This window comes from Scyliorhinus canicula, chromosome 3 (assembly GCF_902713615.1).
Source record: "Scyliorhinus canicula chromosome 3, sScyCan1.1, whole genome shotgun sequence".
NCBI classification, from domain to species: domain Eukaryota; kingdom Metazoa; phylum Chordata; class Chondrichthyes; order Carcharhiniformes; family Scyliorhinidae; genus Scyliorhinus; species Scyliorhinus canicula.
Genome location: NC_052148.1, coordinates 242,956,053 through 242,975,417, shown reverse-complemented (window position 1 = coordinate 242,975,417; position 19,365 = coordinate 242,956,053). Strand labels below are relative to the sequence as shown.

Sequence of the window (19,365 nt, the reverse complement as noted above, 5' to 3'; positions counted from 1 at the left end):
CCTTGTCTTCACTTTCCACTCCACCACCCTCTATATTCAGAAGACCATCGCTGTCATTTGCGTCACCTCCAGTACGATGTCACCTCCAGTACGATGTCACCTCCAGTACGATGTCACCTCCAGTACGATGTCACCTCCAGTACGATGTCACCTCCAGTACGATGTCACCTCCAGTACGATGTCACCTCCAGTACGATGTCACCTCCAGTACGATGTCACCTCCAGTACGATGTCACCTCCAGTACGATGTCACCTCCAGTACGATGTCACCTCCAGTACGATGTCACCTCCAGTACGATGTCACCTCCAGTACGATGTCACCTCCAGTACGATGTCACCTCCAGTACGATGTCACCTCCAGTACGATGTCACCTCCAGTACGATGTCACCACCAGTACGATGTCACCTCCAGTACGATGTCACCTCCAGTACGATGTCACCTCCAGTACGATGTCACCTCCAGTACGATGTCACCTCCAGTACGATGTCACCTCCAGTACGATGTCACCTCCAGTACGATGTCACCTCCAGTACGATGTCACCTCCAGTACGATGTCACCTCCAGTACGATGTCACCTCCAGTACGATGTCACCTCCAGTACGATGTCACCTCCAGTACGATGTCACCTCCAGTACGATGTCACCACCAGTACGATGTCACCACCAAACACCATTTCCCCTCCCCTCCCACAGCAATATTCCAAAGGGACCATTCCCTCTGTGACACCCTCTTGTCTCCTCTATCACCCCAAACACCTCATCCCCTTCCCATGCAATCGCTGGAGGTGCAACACTTGCCCCTTTGCCTCCTCCCTCCTCATTGTCCAAGGCCCCAAAACCCCTTCCAGATTAATGAGCGATTTACCTGGATTTCTTTCAATTTAGTAATATATTCACTGTTCACAATGCAGCCTCTTCTACATTGGGGAAACATAACTGAAACAGGGTGACTGCGTTGCGGAACACCTCCACTCAATCCGCAAGCATAACCCCCCAGCCTTCTGGTTGCCTGCCATTTTCATCCACCACCATGCTCATGCTCTCATTTCTGTCCTCAGCCTGCTACAATGTTCCACTGAAACTCAACTCAGCCACGAGGACCAGCACCTCATCTTCCAAGTCAGTACTTTGCAGCCTTCTGGACTCAACAACTTCAGACCATGAACTCAGTCCTCCATTGTTTCATTTTTTGACCAAATGCCGGCCTGTATCTTGCTTTTATGTTTTGCATTCACTCAATCTCCTGCACCTACTCACTCAATCTCCCGCACCTAGTTGGGCTATAAGGCAGACTTTCATCTGTTTCCATAGCTAGTAGTTCCCGGAACAGGTTGCTGGTCTGTCGCCAGGGGCTTGTAGCTTGAGGGGCACCACTCCACATTAAGTGTGGCTGAACAGGAGTCTTTCCCGCTCTTACCACCAACATTTCAAAGGATTTTCAGGTTGACACTCAACCTGTTTGACCAGCATTCACACATACCTGTCCTTTATTCTGCTACTAACATTTACTCTCGACCAATGCTTCCCTCCTTTACTACAACCATTACCACTCCTTTTGCCTTTTGTTCCATGAGATCTTTGTCATTTAATCTCTCCCGTCCTCTAACCTATCCCCGGCCTTCCGTTTTGTTCTATCTGATCCTCCCCCAACTTTTCTGACGGCATTGAGCCCATCACATTTGTCTTCACTTCCGAAGCAGAGTCGTATTAGACCCACAACGTTAACTCTGTTTCTCTCGCCATAGGTAGCGCCAGGCCAGCCGAGGTTTTCCAGCACTTCCTGCTTTTATTTCAGATTTCCTGCATTCCCGGTATTTTGCTTTTAATATCGCCAACAAACGCAGCCCACTTGTGAAGAATGGCCATTCTGGTGCTCAGTAAACCACAACACAGACAACCACGGTAGTGCGCGCTTCGGAAAGTAGGAAAGGAGAAAATCAGAATGAAGAAGAAAACAATATATTGATGTTCCAGAAGGTGGCAGGATGCCTATTCATAGCTGGGCAGCAACTCTCGATAATCTAAATGTTCAATAACCCCCACGGGTCTCGGCATCCTTCTGCGAAATCCCATAGCAAAAGCCAGGTGTTTTCCGTCAAGAAAGGGGGGAAGAATTTGAAAAAGAAAAAACAATGTGGGGGAGGAATCACCGTGACCTACCCATTCACTTACCTCCAGTTTCTCGTCTCTTTGACACACAGGAAGGCAGACACATCTCAGAAAGATAATTTAAGGCTATTAAAGATCAGCACCCTGCACAGAAGGTTTCAGATTATTTTATCATCAGCTCATGCTGAATGCGCAATGATACATTGGTTAACTATTAAAGTTTTTTTTTTAAGCATCTCACCATTAAAACATAACAGTTGTGCAAATGTAAGCATATTCACTCATTTCCTTTCCCTCCGTGTTCCAGGATCACCAGAATTTCAGGATAAAATGTGAGTAGATCCCCCCCCCCCCCCCCCCCCCATTCGTACAACTCTTACCTGTTTCCGAAGAGTCAGTCTCAATCTCCTGCTCTTCTGCAACATCTTGCATCAAGTAAGTTTCATCACCATAGACCAATATCTGTGCTGCGTAGACCTGGTCAAGCCTGGCACTGGGAACTGGCTCCACGATCACTGCAGGGTAGTCTGTACCCGTCTCTGCCTCCTGCAGGGCAAAGTAGCACAAGACACGAGAGGAATTGTAAAAATGCATAAATATCAACAGGCGGCTCACAACAGTAACGTTCTGTTTTTAAATTACACCGACATTGGGTTGTTTGCACTCGGTCACTGGACAGAATTGCAACAAGGAATGCAGTGCTCCCCAGCTGAATAACCTGGAAAGACTTCTCAGACACATGATAGCCAAGGAGTTGTTGGCAGCTCTGGAAAGGCAACTCAAAAGGAGTTAGCATTTCAAGAGAAGGCACGGAAATGGGTTCCAAAGGAAAAGGACAAGAGTCACCCCCTCACTCTGAAAGATTAGGAGCATGTTGGAGTAGCAGAACCACCAAACTTCTTTTGTTTTTACTCTGGTGTAACCCATTTACTTTCAGGTCACCAAAATGATGTGTTCACCGGAGATTCTTGACTTGGCCAAATTGACATGGTAATTCGGACTTGGCTTTCGGAACATGTTACATAAATCTATAATACATTCTGTTTCCTACACAATTCAGAACTAATTGTAACCTGACAATCAAAAGGTCCTGTGACAAATATTTGTAATTGGCACAGCATCTCAAAAAAATGGTTTTTAAACCACCGTTTTAGGTCCGATGTTCTGGTTATAAATCTCCAGTGTGTGCCACTGCTTGAGAATGAGACAGACCTTTCACCTCCCTACGAGAGTGCAGTGCTGATCCCCAATTACCAAGTGCAAACAAGCCACAGCAATGTTGGATAAGGCAACCATTTCCTTCCGAGCCTGTCTGCTCAAGGATCGGCAGAGGCCTAGCTGCAGGCCACCTGCCTGCATGCGACTGCTGCTGGGGTGGAGCCTAGAGAGAAAATAACCACATTCATAACCTCAAGATGTTTCTACAAATAACTGGCTTGCTGGTGGCAGGGTGTCAAACCAGGGCCTACATCCTCATCTCTGGTATGAGAAGAGCTCTCGAAAAAAGAACAATTATTGCACACATTGGCATTTTGCAAGAGATCTCCTCATCCAAGTGGCTCAGTACAACACCAGGCTGTGTTAACCTGAACAGAGCCATCCAGGGAGTTATTTAGTTTATAAACGGTGATGACAACGCAGCGGCAATAACACAGGCCAAGTAATTCAAAGGCCCCGACTAATTCTCTGCTTGTGGAATTTAAACTCGGTTCATAAATCTGGAATATGAAGATGGTCTCAGAAATGGGGACCACGCCAACCTCAAGTTCACCAATGTCCTTTATAGAAGGAAGTCTGCCTGGTCTGGTCTACATGTGACACCAGACCCACAGCAATACGGCTGACTCTTAAACAGCCCTCTGAAATGGCCCAGCAAGCCATTCGATTCAAGGGCAATTAGGAATGGGCAACAAATGCTGGCCTTAGCAGCAATGCACACATCCCAAAGAAATAAATAAAGCAAATATATAAATCATGAACACTGACACAGTGCAAACAAAAACAAATTATTTGTACAATGGAAGGTTCACAGTGTATGTTGCGTAAACATTCATGAACAAGGTCTGCCAGAATATATTGTATCAAAAATTCAGATTTCAGTAAACCAAAAAATTGGTCCCATTTGAAGGCACCCTGCAGCTCGTACAAAGTACAACTGCGTCATCATTGAACTGAGTGGCTTGTTGGGCCATTTCAGAGGGCAGTTAAGAGTAAACAACATTGCTGTGGATCTGGAGTCGCAGAGGACAAACCAGATAAGGATGGCAGATCAAAAGGACATCAAGCATCCACACAATGTTCAATTGACAAAGAAAAAATTAATTCTTAGCTGATGTACTACATACTTAGTAAAGTGGAATATAAAGGAATAGAAAATGCACAACATTCATGGTCCTGGGTTAAAGGTCAGCAAGGAGGGTTACCCGTCAGCATTGGTACACACAGTATACTCTGACGAAGCAAATACTACCAATAAAAACAGGCCCAATGTACAGCAATCTTGCATAAATGCCAATTTGTTATGACACAGATAGTAAAACTAAACAAAATTCAATTTATAGAAATAAACAGAAAACTAAGGCTGGACCAACAGGATCAGAAATAACAGCAGCCAAGGTTTATTTTCTGTAGATAAGATTACTTCTTTAACAAAAACAAAAATCACATTGGAATTTATCTTCTGTTTGTTGAACTGGGACATTAAAGCAGAAAATGCATCATTTATGTTTGCTGATCATATGTTTTCATTGACTGTCTGGGTACAATATAGAATGAATACCCAGTGAAAAGTCTGACACATTGGCAATTCCGAGCAGGGCTCTTCGTCAAGGGACTCGGGCGAGTTGGAGGAAGTCATTTGTCAAATCTGTCGGAAATCCTGACAGTTCACATGAAGCCGTGCACATACCCGCCTCTTACAACAGCGCAAATCGGGAGGTGATGGGTTTTTCCAGCTCCGAGTTGTTGCAATGTGCCGAGGGTCGGGAAAAGGGAAGTCCGGTCCGGGGAAAACTTGGAACATTTTTATGCTTCAGCGGGAAGAAATTGTCGTTCCAAGGTCACAGATTGTGCCCCATGCAGTCCCGTATTTTCCAAAGGGCACTGAAAGGAAGCTCTTCCTAGACATGGAATTTTCATAACTCCCCTATTACACCACTTTTACCGACCCATGTCGCAAAAAAATAATCAAACGGCTGACAGAGGTTACTCAAAAACATCCCAGCTGCTAGGTTTTCTTTAAGAGAGTCATAATTATTATAATATAATAATCCTTATTATCACAAGTTAACATTGCAATGAAGTTACTGTGAAAAGTCCCTAGTCGCCACATTCCGCCACCTGTTTGGGTGCACAGGGGGAGAATTCAGGATGTCCAAATTAACTAACAGCATGTCTTTCGGGACTTGTGGGAAGGAACCGGAGCACCCAGAGGAAACCCACGGGGAAAAACGTGCAGACTACGCGCACACAGTGACCCAAGCCGGGAATCGGACCTGCGACCCTAGCGCTGTGAAGCAACAGTTCTAACCACTGTGCTACCGTGCCACCCCTCCATGAACTCTCCAATGGTTATCCCATCTCCTTTTTACTGACAACATTTTCAAATAACCAAGACTAAAACGGAAATTGATTTGAATAATCTGTTGTTTTGACCAGTGGCAAATTCTGGAACTGTGGTGGGAGAAATAAAACATTTTCACACAAGTTGCTTGGGTTTCGATTGCACTGCCTGGAGGTGGAGGCAGCTTCAATTGAAGAATTCAAGAGGGCATTAGATGATTACTTGAATAGAAACAATGTGCAGGGGTATGGGGAAAAGGCAGGGGAATGACACAAAGTCATAATGCTCGTTTGGAGAACTGGAGCAGACACAAATGGGCCAAATGGCCTCTTTCCGCATCTTAACAATTCTGTTGAACACTCCCTGGCTTAACTCTTCATTTTATTAGGGAAGGAGTGCAACATATCCATGGGGTTTATGTAAATAATGGGAGGAGATCTCTTGAAGCACTTCGGTCTGCCTTTTACTGTTATTAATGACACCAGTCTGTTTAGAGAGCGACGATAGTGGTGCCTCTGCCAAATGCTGATAAGCCCAGTGCTCAAAAAATAAAACAATTCCACTGACCAGTAATGAGTCCCATGAGCTCAGGGCGTTAATATAGATTTGAATGACACACCATACATTAAATGCAGGAGGGTGAATTACAAGCACCGGGCACACATGATAATTAAACATGGCTAGGTTGAAATCTAAAAGTACATTTTTAAAGAAACATTTCCTTCTCACGAATAACGTGAGTTTTATTATAAACATTGCAAAATATTCAGTTTTGTGAAAAATTCTAAATGTGGATTTGCACACATTATAACCACTGTCCAGAATTATTTTAGAATGAATCGGGTATTCTGTCATTCATTACAGGATGGCTTCTTGAATCACCTCAGGCATTAACCAATGTAACAACTATCTTTGTAACATTACTCATGCAGAGAAAGGTGCCGCAAATGCGAGTCAAAGGGGAGAAGGAAAAGGCAGCTGCCTGCCTTTGATTTTGGACACCAGATAATCCATACGTTCATGTTTGGTGTCTTGTTGGTCGGCACTAGGATTGAAGAGATTGGAATTTGAACCCCGAGTCCATCACACTCCATGGGTGCGATTCTCCGCAACCAGGTCCGCTCCCGCACCTCCCGCTATTCTCCCACCCCCCCCCACCCCAAAATGGCGTGTCCGGTTTTGCGACACGCCGCTCGGAGAAACGCGGGCCGCCGTTTTTCACGGTGGCCCGCGATTCTCCGGCCCAGATAGGCCGAGCGGCCTGCCGTTCCCGACGGCGGCAACCACACCTGGTCGCTGCCGTCGTGAACATGGCGCGCCAGGTAAGTGTGGGGCCTGTGGGGGGGCGGATCGGGGATCGAGCACCACGACCGTACTCGGGAGGGGACGGGCCCGCGATCGGTGCCCACCAATCGTCGGGCCGGCATCTCAAGGGGACGCACTCTTTCCCCTCTGCCGCCCCGCATGATCAAGCTGCCACGTCTTGCAGGGCAGCGGAGGGGAAAGACGACAACCGCACATGCGCGGGTTTGAGCTGCCCAACCCACGCATGCGCGGCTGACGTCATTAGGCGCCGTCGCATCGTCATTCTTGGCGTGCTGGGCCTTGAAGCCAGGGACAAGTTTGCCGGTACGGCCCTCCTATCCCCCCCCGGGGGAGGGGAGAATAGGGGGCCGGGAGAGGCGTTTGACACCATCGTGAACCTCTCCGGGTTTCACGCCGGAGTCGGGCCTTGCGGAGAATTCCGCCCCATGGCTATTGGTGGCCAACAGTCAGAAGTCTACTCATGGAATCCTCTTAATGTCCAGCGGCAACTGGAATTAATCACAAGCTCGTGGCTACCCAATAAGGGTAGCCGTGTGGCAGCACGGTGGCACAGCGGTTAGCACTGCTGCCTCACAGCTCCAGGAATCCAGGTTCGTCTGATCTTGGGTGACTGTGTGGAGTTGCCACTTTCTCCACGTGTCTGCGTGAGTTTCCTGTGGGTGCTCCGGTTTCCTCCCACAGTCCAAAGATGTGCAGGTTAGGTGGATTGGACATGCTAAATTGTCCCTTAGTGTCCAAAAGGTTAGGTGGGGTTACAGGAATAGGGCAGGGGAGTGGACCTGGATAGGGTGCTCTTTCAGAGGGTTAGTGCAGACTCAATGGGCCAAATGGCCTCCTTCGGCTCTGTAGGTATTCTATGATTCTATGATAGTTACGTGGAAGTCAACAGTGAGGATGCTGCTCGAAGGATACAGCAACCACTGGAGGAAAGCATACAATGTAGGCCTCAATCGGACATCCCCGCCCCTCTGCAAAATCCCGACACACCCTAGTACTTTACAGACACGCACAGGAATGGCATTCCTCCACTATTCAGTGCTATGGAGATGACTACAACTTGTTTGTATTTTGCTGCAAAAAGTTTCAAGTCAACAACCCCTCAGCTAAAATGTGTTCTGTTCTATCCGGCAGAAAGTAAAGGTGGAAACTCACACATTACCTCCTCCAGCCCCCTGTCGAAACAATCGTCAGGAGGAGGAAAATTTGAAATTCTAAATGGTTTCACAACACATTTCATTCCCATTGCATGGTAACTGTTGATGTACATTAACATGAGTTTCATTCAAATTCTTCATCACCCTCCAATATACATCATAATGCAAAATCTATCACTAAACTACGCACAGAAGTGCTGTTCAAGGTGATAATGGAATTTCCATTATCTGTTGCAATGGAGGTCCCTCACTCCCCTTTCCCTTACCTCACTGGCATCAAAGACTGGCAGTAATCACGTCTGCTCCTACCACATAGACTGACAGTGAACTTTACAACGCAAGCATTCAGAACAGCCAATTGGCACACCAGGTTCCACAACCACCAAGTGAAACAATAACGAGTTAATCATTCTGCTGACGTTGGTTCAGGAATGCTGGCTCTTTGAGTAGTAAAGTACCACAAGATCAAAGTAAAGATGGAGATTTAATGTGGCATCCAAACGGCGGTGACTCGACCAATGGAGCTCTTCTTCAGTATTTCAATGCAATGCCAGGTTAGGACACAGAACTTAGAAAATACAGCACAGACCAGGCCCTTCGGCCCACGGTGTTGTGCCGAGCTTTTGTCCTAGATTAAGAACAAATCAATCTATACCCCAGCATTCTACCGTAATCCATGTATCTATCCAATAGCCGCTTGAAGGTCCCTAATGTTTCCGACTCAACTATTTCCACAGGCAGTGCATTCCATGCCCCCATTACTCTCTGAGTAAAGAACCTACCTCTGACATCCCCCCTATATCTTCCACCATTTACCTTAAATTTATGTCCCCTTGTAATGGTTTGTTCCACCCGAGGAAAAAGTCTCTGACTGTCTACTCTATCTATTCCCCTGATCATCTTATTAACCTCTATCAAGTCGCCCCTCATCCTTCTCCATTCTAATGAGAAAAGGCCTAGCACCCTCAACCTTTCCTCATAAGATCTACTCTCCATTCCAAGCAACATCCTGGTAAATCGCCTTTGCACCTTTTCCAAAGCTAACACATCCTTCCTAAAATTAAGTGACCAGAACTGCACACAGTACTCCAAATGTGGCCTGACCAAGGTTTTGTACAGCTGCATCATCACCTCACGGCTCTCAAATTCAATCTCTCTGCTAATGAACGCTAGCACACTATAGGCCTTCTGCACAGCTCTAATCACTTGAGTGGCAACTTTCCAAGATCTATGAACATAGACCCCAAGATCTCTCTGCTCCTCCACATTGCCAAGAACCCTACCATTAACCCTGTATTCCGCATTCATATTTGGCCTTCCAAAATTGACAACCTCTCACTTTTCAGGGTTAAACTCCATCTGCCACTTCTCAGCTCAGCGCTGCATCCTATGTCTCTTTGCAGCCGACAACAGCCCTCCTCACTATCCACAACTCCACCAATCTTCGTATAGACTGCAAATTTACTGACCCACCCTTCAACTCCCTCATCCAAGTCATTAATGAAAATCACAAACAGCGGAGGACCCAGAACTGATCCCTGCGGTACGCCACTGGCAACTGGGCTCCAGGCTGAATATTTGCCATCCACCACCACTCTCTGACTTCTATCGGCTAGCCAGTTTGTTATCCAACTGGCCAAATTCCCCACTAGCCCATGCCTCCTTACTTTCTGTATAAGCCTACGATGGGGAACCTTATCAAATGCCTTACTAAAATCCATGTACACTACATCCACTGCTTTACCTTCATCCACGTGCTTGGTCACCTCCTCAAAGAATTCAATAAGACTTGTGAGGCAAGACCTACCCCTCACAAATCCGTGCTGACTATCCCTAATCAAGCAGCGTCTTTCCAGATGCTCAGAAATCCTATCCCTCGGTACCTTTTCCATTATTTGCCTACCACCGAAGTAAGACAAACTGGTCTGTAATTCCCAGGGTTATCCCTATTCCCTTTTTTGAACAGGGGACGATATTCACCACTCTCCAATCCCCTGGTACCACCCCCTGTTGACAGTGAGGACGAAAAGATCATTGCCAACGGCTCTGCAATTTCATCTCTTTCTTCCCATAGAATCCTTGGATATATCCCGTCAGGCCCAGGGGACTTGTCTATCCTCAAGTTTTTCCAAAATGCCCAACATATCTTCCTTCCTAACAAGTATCTCCTCGATCTTACCACTCTGTTTCACACTGTCCTCTCCAACAATATGGCCTCTCTCATTCATAAATACTGAAGAAAAGTATTTGTTCAAGACCTCTCCTATCTCTTCAGACACAATCTCCCGCAACTGTCCTTGATCGGACCTACCCTCACTCTAGTCATTCTCATATTTCTCACATGTGTAAAAGGCCTTGGGGTTTTCCTTGATTTTACCCGCCAAAGATTTTTCATGCCCTCTCTTAGCTCTCCTAATCCCTTTCTTCAGTTCCCTCCTGGCTATCTTGTATCCCTTCAGCCTTACATAAGTATCCTTCTTCCTCTTAACAAGACATTCAACCTCTCTTGTCAACCATGGTTCCCTCACTCGACCATCTCTTCCCTGCATGGCAGGGACATACATATCAAGGACACGTAGTTATCTGTTCCTTGAACAGATTCCACATTTCAATTGTATCCTTCCCCGACAGCCTATGTTCCCAACTCATGCACTTCAGTTCTTGTCTGACAGCATTACCCTTCCCCAATTGTAAACCTTGCCCTGTTGCACACACTTATCCTTCTCCATTACTAAAGTGAAAGTCACAGAATTGTGGCCACTATCTCCAAAATGCTCCCCCACTAACAAATCTATCACCTGCCCTGGTTCATTACCAAGTACCAAATCCAATATGGCCTCCCCTCTGGTCGGACAATCTACATACTGTGTTCGAAAAACTTCCTGGACACACTGCATAAACACCACCCCATCCAAACTATTTGATCTAAAGAGTTTCCACTCAATATTTGGGAAGTTGAAGTCACCCATGACTGCTCCCCGGTGACTTCAGCACCTTTCCAAAATTTGTTTCCCAAACAGATTAGGTCACATGCTTAAGTCCTGGAGTGGATTTAAACCCAAAAACCTTCGGACTTAAGAGGCAAGTGAGTTGCTTATGATTATTCTACATCGATAGGGAGTTCCAGGATTTTACCCCAGTGATGATGAAAGAATGGTGACATATGTCCAATTAGGATGGTTTGTGACTTCCGCACAAACTTGGATGGAGTCCTTCTGCATCTGGTGCCCTGGTCTTTCTCGGTGGAAGACACCGTGTCACCAAGGAAGCCTTGGTAATGGAGATTACCTAATCAAGTCCCCTGCATGTTCAAATGAGACCCATTACAAGTCAGAGTTTCACAGGGAAACATTCACCAAAAACTGTCAGCAATCAGACTTTGACAGCCCCCATCAGCTCAGACTCCTGCTGTAACTGATAAAACGTAAATTTAAACGTCAAAGCTCCGACAATGAGTAAATTCTGCTGGTTGCTGCAAAACCAGATACCTAGTTTGACCAAGAACCCACTATCTACACAAAATCAACTGAAAAGCTTCAACTCTATTTAAACTAATTTGGGGGGGAAATTATGCCTCAACCTCCATAAAGATTCTGGTGGATAATAGCAGTGTGAATAAATTCAGTCAGTTCTGTATACTGTCCCATACGGAGCTAACACGTGAGGAAAGTGAGCAGTTGTGTACTCAGGCACACACATTGCAAAAGGCACACAAGTTACATTGTGAAGCAAAACAGTTTTGATTTGGTGAACTCTGTATAAGGCATACAATATTTCAGAAATACAAACAAGTCCGAAAGAATGGTGTAAAAGGTAGCATATACGTAATAGCCAAATAGGACAGAAGCATGATATTTGTCAAAAAAAAAGAAAGAGGGGGGATGCCCCTTTGCTGACCTGTTGCTGATGGTTCTCCATTCCATTACTGGTAAAGTCAAACACCAGGCCTCCACTATCCACCACCACTGATGTCATAGCACATTCCCCGGGGCCTCTATGGGTGCTGTAAACAAACCTTCCTCACAGAACAGTGTGCTGCACTCAGAGTGTGCCAAAACTAAAAAGACCCTTTCCCTTTGGACACATATAGAATCATACAGCACTTAACAGAAGAAGTGTTCTTCAAAACCTAGCACACACTCACACACAGAAAAATTGTGCAGCACAGAAATAAGTCCCCCCGGAGCACCTTTCCTTTCTGGATCCCACTTTCTCAGCTTATGAATGGAGGAAAATGTCATTCCAGTTAAGCGAACCTCTGCGAAAGGTACCTGGTACCTGCAAAAGAACAAGAAAAGTGGGTTCGTTTAGTCTGCTTTCGAAGGCCACAAAGGAAGTAAAATTACGTTTCTAATGTCATACTTTTGAAATTTGATGTTCTTGTGGTAATAAGGCTGGAAGCATGCGTAACTCAGCACTTCCATGTATCTAAACTCTACTTATACCTTAAAAAAATGATCAGTATTGTTGAGTGTTGTTGAAATTTCTTGCCAAGTTGTGTGAAACACTAGTTATACTTATATTTTAACTTATCTTTTTAACTGAAGAACAACAGAGGGCACCAGTGAGTAGAATGCCCACAGGTCACAGAAACATTACAACAAGCTCTGCAGAGAAAGGGCTTTAAAGATTATTCAGATCAGATAATTGATGGGAGTTGTTCCACTTCATCAACGCTATTTAACACACAATTAAACTTCAGTGGTGCTGAAGGTTAATACCCTCAGTGCTTTTATAAAAAATACAGCCCTCAAAACAAAGTTAGGGAGTCACCATAAAATTTGACCGTGCCGAACTAATTTATAATTTCTCTTTTTTTTAAAAATTCTTTCGCAGGATGCGAGTGTCACTGGCTTGGGCAGCATTGTTTATTGCCTATCCGTAATTGCCCTTGAAAAGGTGGTGGTGGTGAGCTGCTTTCTTGAGCTGCTACAGTCCACGTGGTGAAGGTATACCCACAGTGCTATTAGGAAGTTCCATTAGGGAGGGAGTTCCAGAATATTGATCCAGCAACAGAAAAGGATCAGTGATATCATTCCAAATCGAGATGGTGCTAGGCCCGGAGGGGAACTTGCAGATGGTGGGGTTCCCATGCATCTGTTGCCCTTGTCCTTCTAGACAGCAGTGGTTGTGGGTCAGGAGATGATGTCTAAGGAACCTTGTTGAGTTCCTGTAGTTCATCTTGTAGATGGTACGCACTGCACTGCTGCCACTATGCATCAGGATGGAGGGAGTGAATGTTTGTGCGTGGGGTGCCAATAAAGCAGGATGCTTTGTATTGGATGGTATAAAGCTTCTCCTCGAGCATTGTTGGGGGCAAGCGGAGAGTATTGCATCCCACTCCTGACTTGTACCTTGCATCCCACCCCTGATCTTATGTATGGTGGACAGGCTCTGGAGATTCAAGAGGCGAGTTATTCTCCGCAGATTCCCAGCCTCTGATCTGTTCTTGTAGCCTCGCGGTCTTGATCCAAAGCAAATCCTGTCATGGCATTTCTCTGAAGCATTCAGTGTCCATATGCTGAAAGACCTGGACAACATTGAGGCTTGGGCTGTTAAGTGACAAGTAACATTCTTGCCACACAGTGCCTGGCAATTACCATCGCCAACCAAAGAGAATGTCACCCCTTGACATTCAATGGCATTACCATCGCTGAATCCTCCACTAGCAACATCCTGGGGGTTACCATTGACCAGAAATGGACCTGGACTAGCCATATAAATACTTGTTACTTGTCAACCCAAGCCTGAATGTTGTCCAGGTCTATCTGCATATGGGCGCTGAATGCTTCCGAGAAATGCTATGTTTCGGATCAACACCGTGAGTGAGGCTAGAAAGCAGAGTAATTCCATTTACTTGATTAAATTCTGTGTTGTACTGCTACAAATGGCAAGTAACAGGAGGCAAAAAGTCTAATTCATGAAAACATTCATATATAAAGGAATGACCTTTATACTGCAATACTGCCCTGATATGCACTGGGCTTACTTAGCACTGCTTGCAGTTTTTACACCTGATCTGCTAAGTTGCAGATGTCAAAAGGTTCCCGAGTGCAGTTCAGAATAAACTAAAGGACCACGCGCGTTTTACAGTGCATTAGGGGGCAACATAGCCAATCGTTAACTTGATGCCTTTTGTAGGCATCACATAAAGGAGAAAGGGAAAGAACCAAAATTAACTTTTGTGCTTCAATTTTAAATTCGCAGCTCCTTCCTGAATAACCCTGGAAACACTGCATCTGTAGTTGGTCTCAATTTCTATTTTTGAACTGCTATATTAAATGTAACAGTTTCCCAGCAAGCAGATTTATTTTTACAACTCAAAAGTTAAAACTAAGAGTACAGGCAGTCCTCGACTTCACAGCGTTCAAATATGATGAACGGCACTTACAACCTTTAAAAATTGCCACCCCGTGTCGCCTTTACAGCATCGGTTTTCTCTTTTCAGTGCCACACCAGCATGTTCATACACGCGCACTGTCCTTCTGCGCTGCCCATCTGTATGACTGGACAGGTTGAACAGTCTTACTTCGGTTAGAAACAAACATTTTATTCTGTTGACATTTTTGGTGTAACTGACCTTGGGCGACTGTGTGGAGTTTGCACGTTCTCCCATGATGTGCAGGTTCAGTGGTTTGGCCATGATCAACACGTGGAGCGGGGGAGTCGGCCTAGGTAGAGTGTTCTTTTGGAGGGTGGGTGCAGACTCAATGGGCCGAATGGCCTCTGCAGCACTGTAGGGATTCTGTAGCTCAGGAACCAATCCCCCATTTATACCACTGTTCCAAGGGAAAATTGATTCCAATTTATGATATTTTGACTTGCAAAATGGTTTTCAGGAACCAATTGTGTCGTACGTCTGAGGTCTGCCTGCAGCTAAATCCATTTGCTTTAGCCTCTCATTCCTCCTCAGCAATGGGTGGCATGGCGGCACAGTGGTTAGCACTGCTGCCTCACGGCGCTGAAGACCCAGGTTCGATCCCGGCCCTGGGTCACTGTCCGTGTGGAGTTTGCACATTCTCCCCGTGTGCATGGGTTTCACCCCCACAACCCAAAGATGTGCAGGGTAGGTGAATTTACCACACTAAATTGCCCCTTAATTGGAAAAAAAAAAGAATCAAATACTCTTACATTTTTTTTAAAATTCCTCGTCCGTAACTCAGTATTTATCGAGACAATTTGAATGCAGAACGACAACACACCACAAATACATGAAGGCTGTGTGAAAAGGTGTAGGAAAACCAGAAGTAGAAGGTTGCTACCAACAAGGGAATCAGATTGTTCCCAAATTGAACAGTCCTGGTTGTCTAAAAAGTCCAATTTGAAATTATCGTATTTAAATCCCCCCATAGCTTCTCCACTGGCCCCCTGACCAGCCCCCCTCCACCATCACCAAAACTGTAACGTGCAACAGATCCACAATCCTCCAAGAAAAAACCCATCAAATCTAGCTTCTTGTGCACCACCTTTTTTTGTCCCATCCCTATTTAAATTCAAGAATATTGGAGTTAAGCCAGACAATAGCTCATTGATGGATGGAGCACTTGTTCTAATCACCTAAAGCTCCCAACCTCACATTACCATCAGTTGTGCTGGTCCTGCTCCTGGCTGCCTGGTCAGAGTGAATGGTTCAAACTTTTTTTCTGCGACTTCTGAGGAGGTTGGCTCGGTCCCCTGCCCAGAGCGCAATATTGGCAGTGCTCGCGCCAGCCACCAACACCCATGATTCATCTTACCAGCCTCCTCATCCACACCGGTAACGCTCACCCCCTTTAAATAGCCACTGGCCACCAGACTACAAGCTTCAGCCAGTTTAAGAAGAACTCCACATCCCATTCGTAGTAAACCTAAAAAAAATGGATGATTTAACAAAAATGTTGTTAACTACAGCTATCACCCCAGCTTCAACAGGTCAACCTTGGTCATTTGCTCAGTTTTCAGCTTATAGGCAGAAGCGACACGAGGAAAACCTTTGTTTTTAGGCAGAGTTGTTAATATCTGGACTGCATGGCCTGAAAATGTGCTGGAGGCAGATTCATAGAATTTACAGTGCAGGAGGAGGCCATTCGGGCCATCGAGTCTGCACCGGCCCTTGGAAAGGGCACCCTACTTAAGCCCACACCGCCACCCCAGCCACGTATCCCAGTAACCCCACTTGACCTTTCTGGACACCAAGGACAATTTAACATGGCCAATCCACCCAACCTGCACATCTTTGGACTGTGGGAGGAAACCGGAGCACCCGGAGGAAACCCATGCAGGGGGAACGTGCAGACTCCCCACATACAGTTACTCAAAATCGGGAATCGAACATGGGACCCTGGAGCTGTGAAGCAACAGTGCTAACCACTGTGCTACCATGCCACCCTCAGTGATGGCTATCAAAGCAGAACTGGTTCATTATCAGGAGGGAAAAATAGGTGCCATTCTAGGGAGTAAAGACAGAGGAATGGGATCAGGTGGATCGCTGTTGCAGAAAGCCGACACGGGCACAACAGACCAAATAGTCTTCTTCAGAGCTGTAACCTTTCTTGTAATTCCTTCGATGATATAGAACAGCCGTGTGCACTGGCTCATCACCTCAGAGTGAAAGCAAACCATTATTATGATTCCAGACCAGACTCCAGCAGCTGCTAGGATACCGGACAGAAACACCAATATTTTTTTTTTTAATTTGGAAGACTAGGAGGAAAGGATATTTCACTCCAGGAGTAATTCCATACACAAATAGGGATATGGTGTATTAAAACAAGCTTTATTACCAACACAGTATTAACTTCATAAAGGCAATAGCTTTCAATTACCAGTTAAATAATGCTTATAAATACAATACAAAGAACAATCCTAGCTGCTATTTTTATTTTCACTCAAAAAAAATCCATCTCAGGTCAAAATCCACTTTTAAATACAGTTAGCAGACTCAGGGATACTTGCTGTAAACAGATGTATCGGGTAAACCACTTTGAGAAGAGATCCTTCAAGAACCAGCTTCAGGTTCTTTCCTGTCTCAAACTACTGTTCCAATGCCAGCCTGAGACTCTGCTGCTGTCCTGTACACAGGCAAATCTCTAACTCACTGCCTTGTGAATAGCCACTTGTCTGGTCTGGCCCCAGTCAAATCTTTTAACTGAACTGTTTTTCCCCAGAAACGGCTAGTCTACCCAAGGACAGATCCAAACTCACTGCGTTGAGGTCAGCTGCTTCTCTGGTCACATCCCAATCTAAAAATCAACTTCTTTATAAACTTAAATCTCAACAGCTGACTGCTTCAGCCCCTGGCTTCTCCCATTAACTACATCTTCTTACTAAAACTAATCATAGTGGGCGCGATTTCATGGCCTCGTCACGTCGAACATGGGTGACGGGACGAGGCCATTTAAACCGCTCGCGTGATTCACAGCGTCGAAACGTCTCAAGAGACTTTGCACTTCGGATCTCGCCCTTGCTGGGTGAAGTCCAGATTAACATATTTAAGTGAGCCATTGACTCATTTAAATATATATGTCTCCACCGTATTCTCCCAGGGCCCGGGACCTAATGGCCGCACCTGGGAGTCCTCGTTAGGGTGCCGTTTAGCACTGGTTTTCACAGACGTGGACCAGGCTAATGGCACCTGAGGGGTGGGGTCTCCCAGACCATTAGTGACCCCTAGGTGGTTGGGCTCTACCCAGAGTAGTACCCTCACACTCCCGCTGACACCTGGGTACCTTGCACTCCCAGCCTGGCACCTTGATGGTGCTACCTAGCATGCTGGCAGTGCCACCCTGGCACTGACAGTATTCCTGGGTGGCAGGTTGCCCGTGCCAGGGATCAAGCCCAGTGGGTGCCTTGCCCTTAAGAGGTGGAGTGAGGAGGGGGCTGGAGGAGCCTGTAAGAGGTACGTTGGGTGCATTGGGAGGAGGGGGGGGGGGGGGGGAAGAGATCGAGGCAGCATATAAAAATGGCACCCTGATTCGTAAATACTTTCCTGCACTGGCAAGCAGAGCTTGACATTGCAGGAAATGATGCAAGTGCAAGCTCGACTGGATGTTCCCTGCTGAGGCTAAACAAAATGGCAAAGTTCCATTAAATAGCAGGGTCTGCAGTGCCGAGAAACACCCAGCTAAATGCCCCCAGAACGGGACTCGTTTCTATCCCGTTAAGTCGCGCCCAATGTCTCTAATTTTCTACACTCCAGGGAACCCTCTGAACATAAACAAAATTCCATTAGTCCAACTTCAGCAAACACCATCCCTGGCTGGAATGAATGATCTAACTTTTACAATGCTTTAATTGCACCTGTCTCCACAAAGTGTCTGCTGCCTTTCAAAAACAGGATTTTTAAAAATATCACAACACACATACTAACCCAGGCCTTTAACCCTTACTTGCCCAAATACCTATAATACAATAAATGTTCATCACAGCATGTTGAAAAGATCAACACACACTTTGCACTCAACATTGTGCAAGAAGTCAAAAGGGCAGAAATAAAGATTAACAAGAACCCAACATTCAACACTCCTCAACCGTCCAGCACACAACTCCATCAAACTAAACACCAAGGGAGTTGCAGTGCTGGACAAATTTCAGTTTTTACAAAGTAGAAGTTCAGCACAGAGGCAGTGAAAGAAGTTTCCAGTTTTTTTCTAACTATGTGGTCACATATTTGCCCACGGTTTAAATCCCATGGTTAGAATATGTTGAACTAGGGCAGCACGGTGGCCTAGTGGTTAGCACAACCGCCTCACGGCGCTGAGGTCCCAGGTTCGATCCCGGCTCTGGGTCACTGTCCGTGTGGAGTTTGCACGTTCTCCCCGTGTCTGCGTGGGTTTCGCCCCCACAACCCAAAAATGTGCAGAGCAGGTGGATTGGCCACGCTAAATTGCCCCTTAATTGGAAAAAATAATTGGCTAATCTAAATTTAAAAAAAAAAGAATATGTTGAACTGAACAACATAAATGCATTTAGGGGGAAGCTAGATAGGCACACAAGGGAGAATGAAATAGAAGGAGTGCTAATGAAGTTTGGTGAATGAGGGTAAGCGGGAGGCATAAAGGGTATAAAACAACAGTGGACACGTTCGACCCAAAGAAAAAAAATCTGCTTTTGTGCTGTAAATATTAAGTAACCGAAAGAAAAGAAATTGTGTGGGATTGATTTTCTGCCACTAAGAACATAATTCAAGTACCAAGTACTTGAGCGATATCTGCTGCTGACAAAAAGATATTGCAA

General features: G+C 45.7%; 1 protein-coding gene across 6 annotated transcripts in view; it reads right to left on the bottom strand.

Annotated features, from left to right (window-relative positions):
• LOC119963413 (ETS-related transcription factor Elf-2-like) overlaps positions 1-19,365 on the bottom strand; it is a 185,868-nt gene that overhangs the window by 68,469 nt on the left and 98,034 nt on the right. For 3 of the 6 annotated variants that reach the window (XM_038792493.1, XM_038792495.1, XM_038792494.1), the window contains exons 2-3: positions 12,049-12,429; positions 2,490-2,655 (exon numbers count right to left, since the gene is read on the bottom strand). In XM_038792493.1, the coding sequence (XP_038648421.1) occupies positions 2,490-2,655; positions 12,049-12,126 (244 nt within the window). In that variant the 5' untranslated portion in view covers positions 12,127-12,429. The remainder of the gene's footprint in view (positions 1-2,489; positions 2,656-12,048; positions 12,430-19,365) is intronic. The other 3 variants (XM_038792497.1, XM_038792498.1, XM_038792499.1) reach the window with 3 other exon arrangements.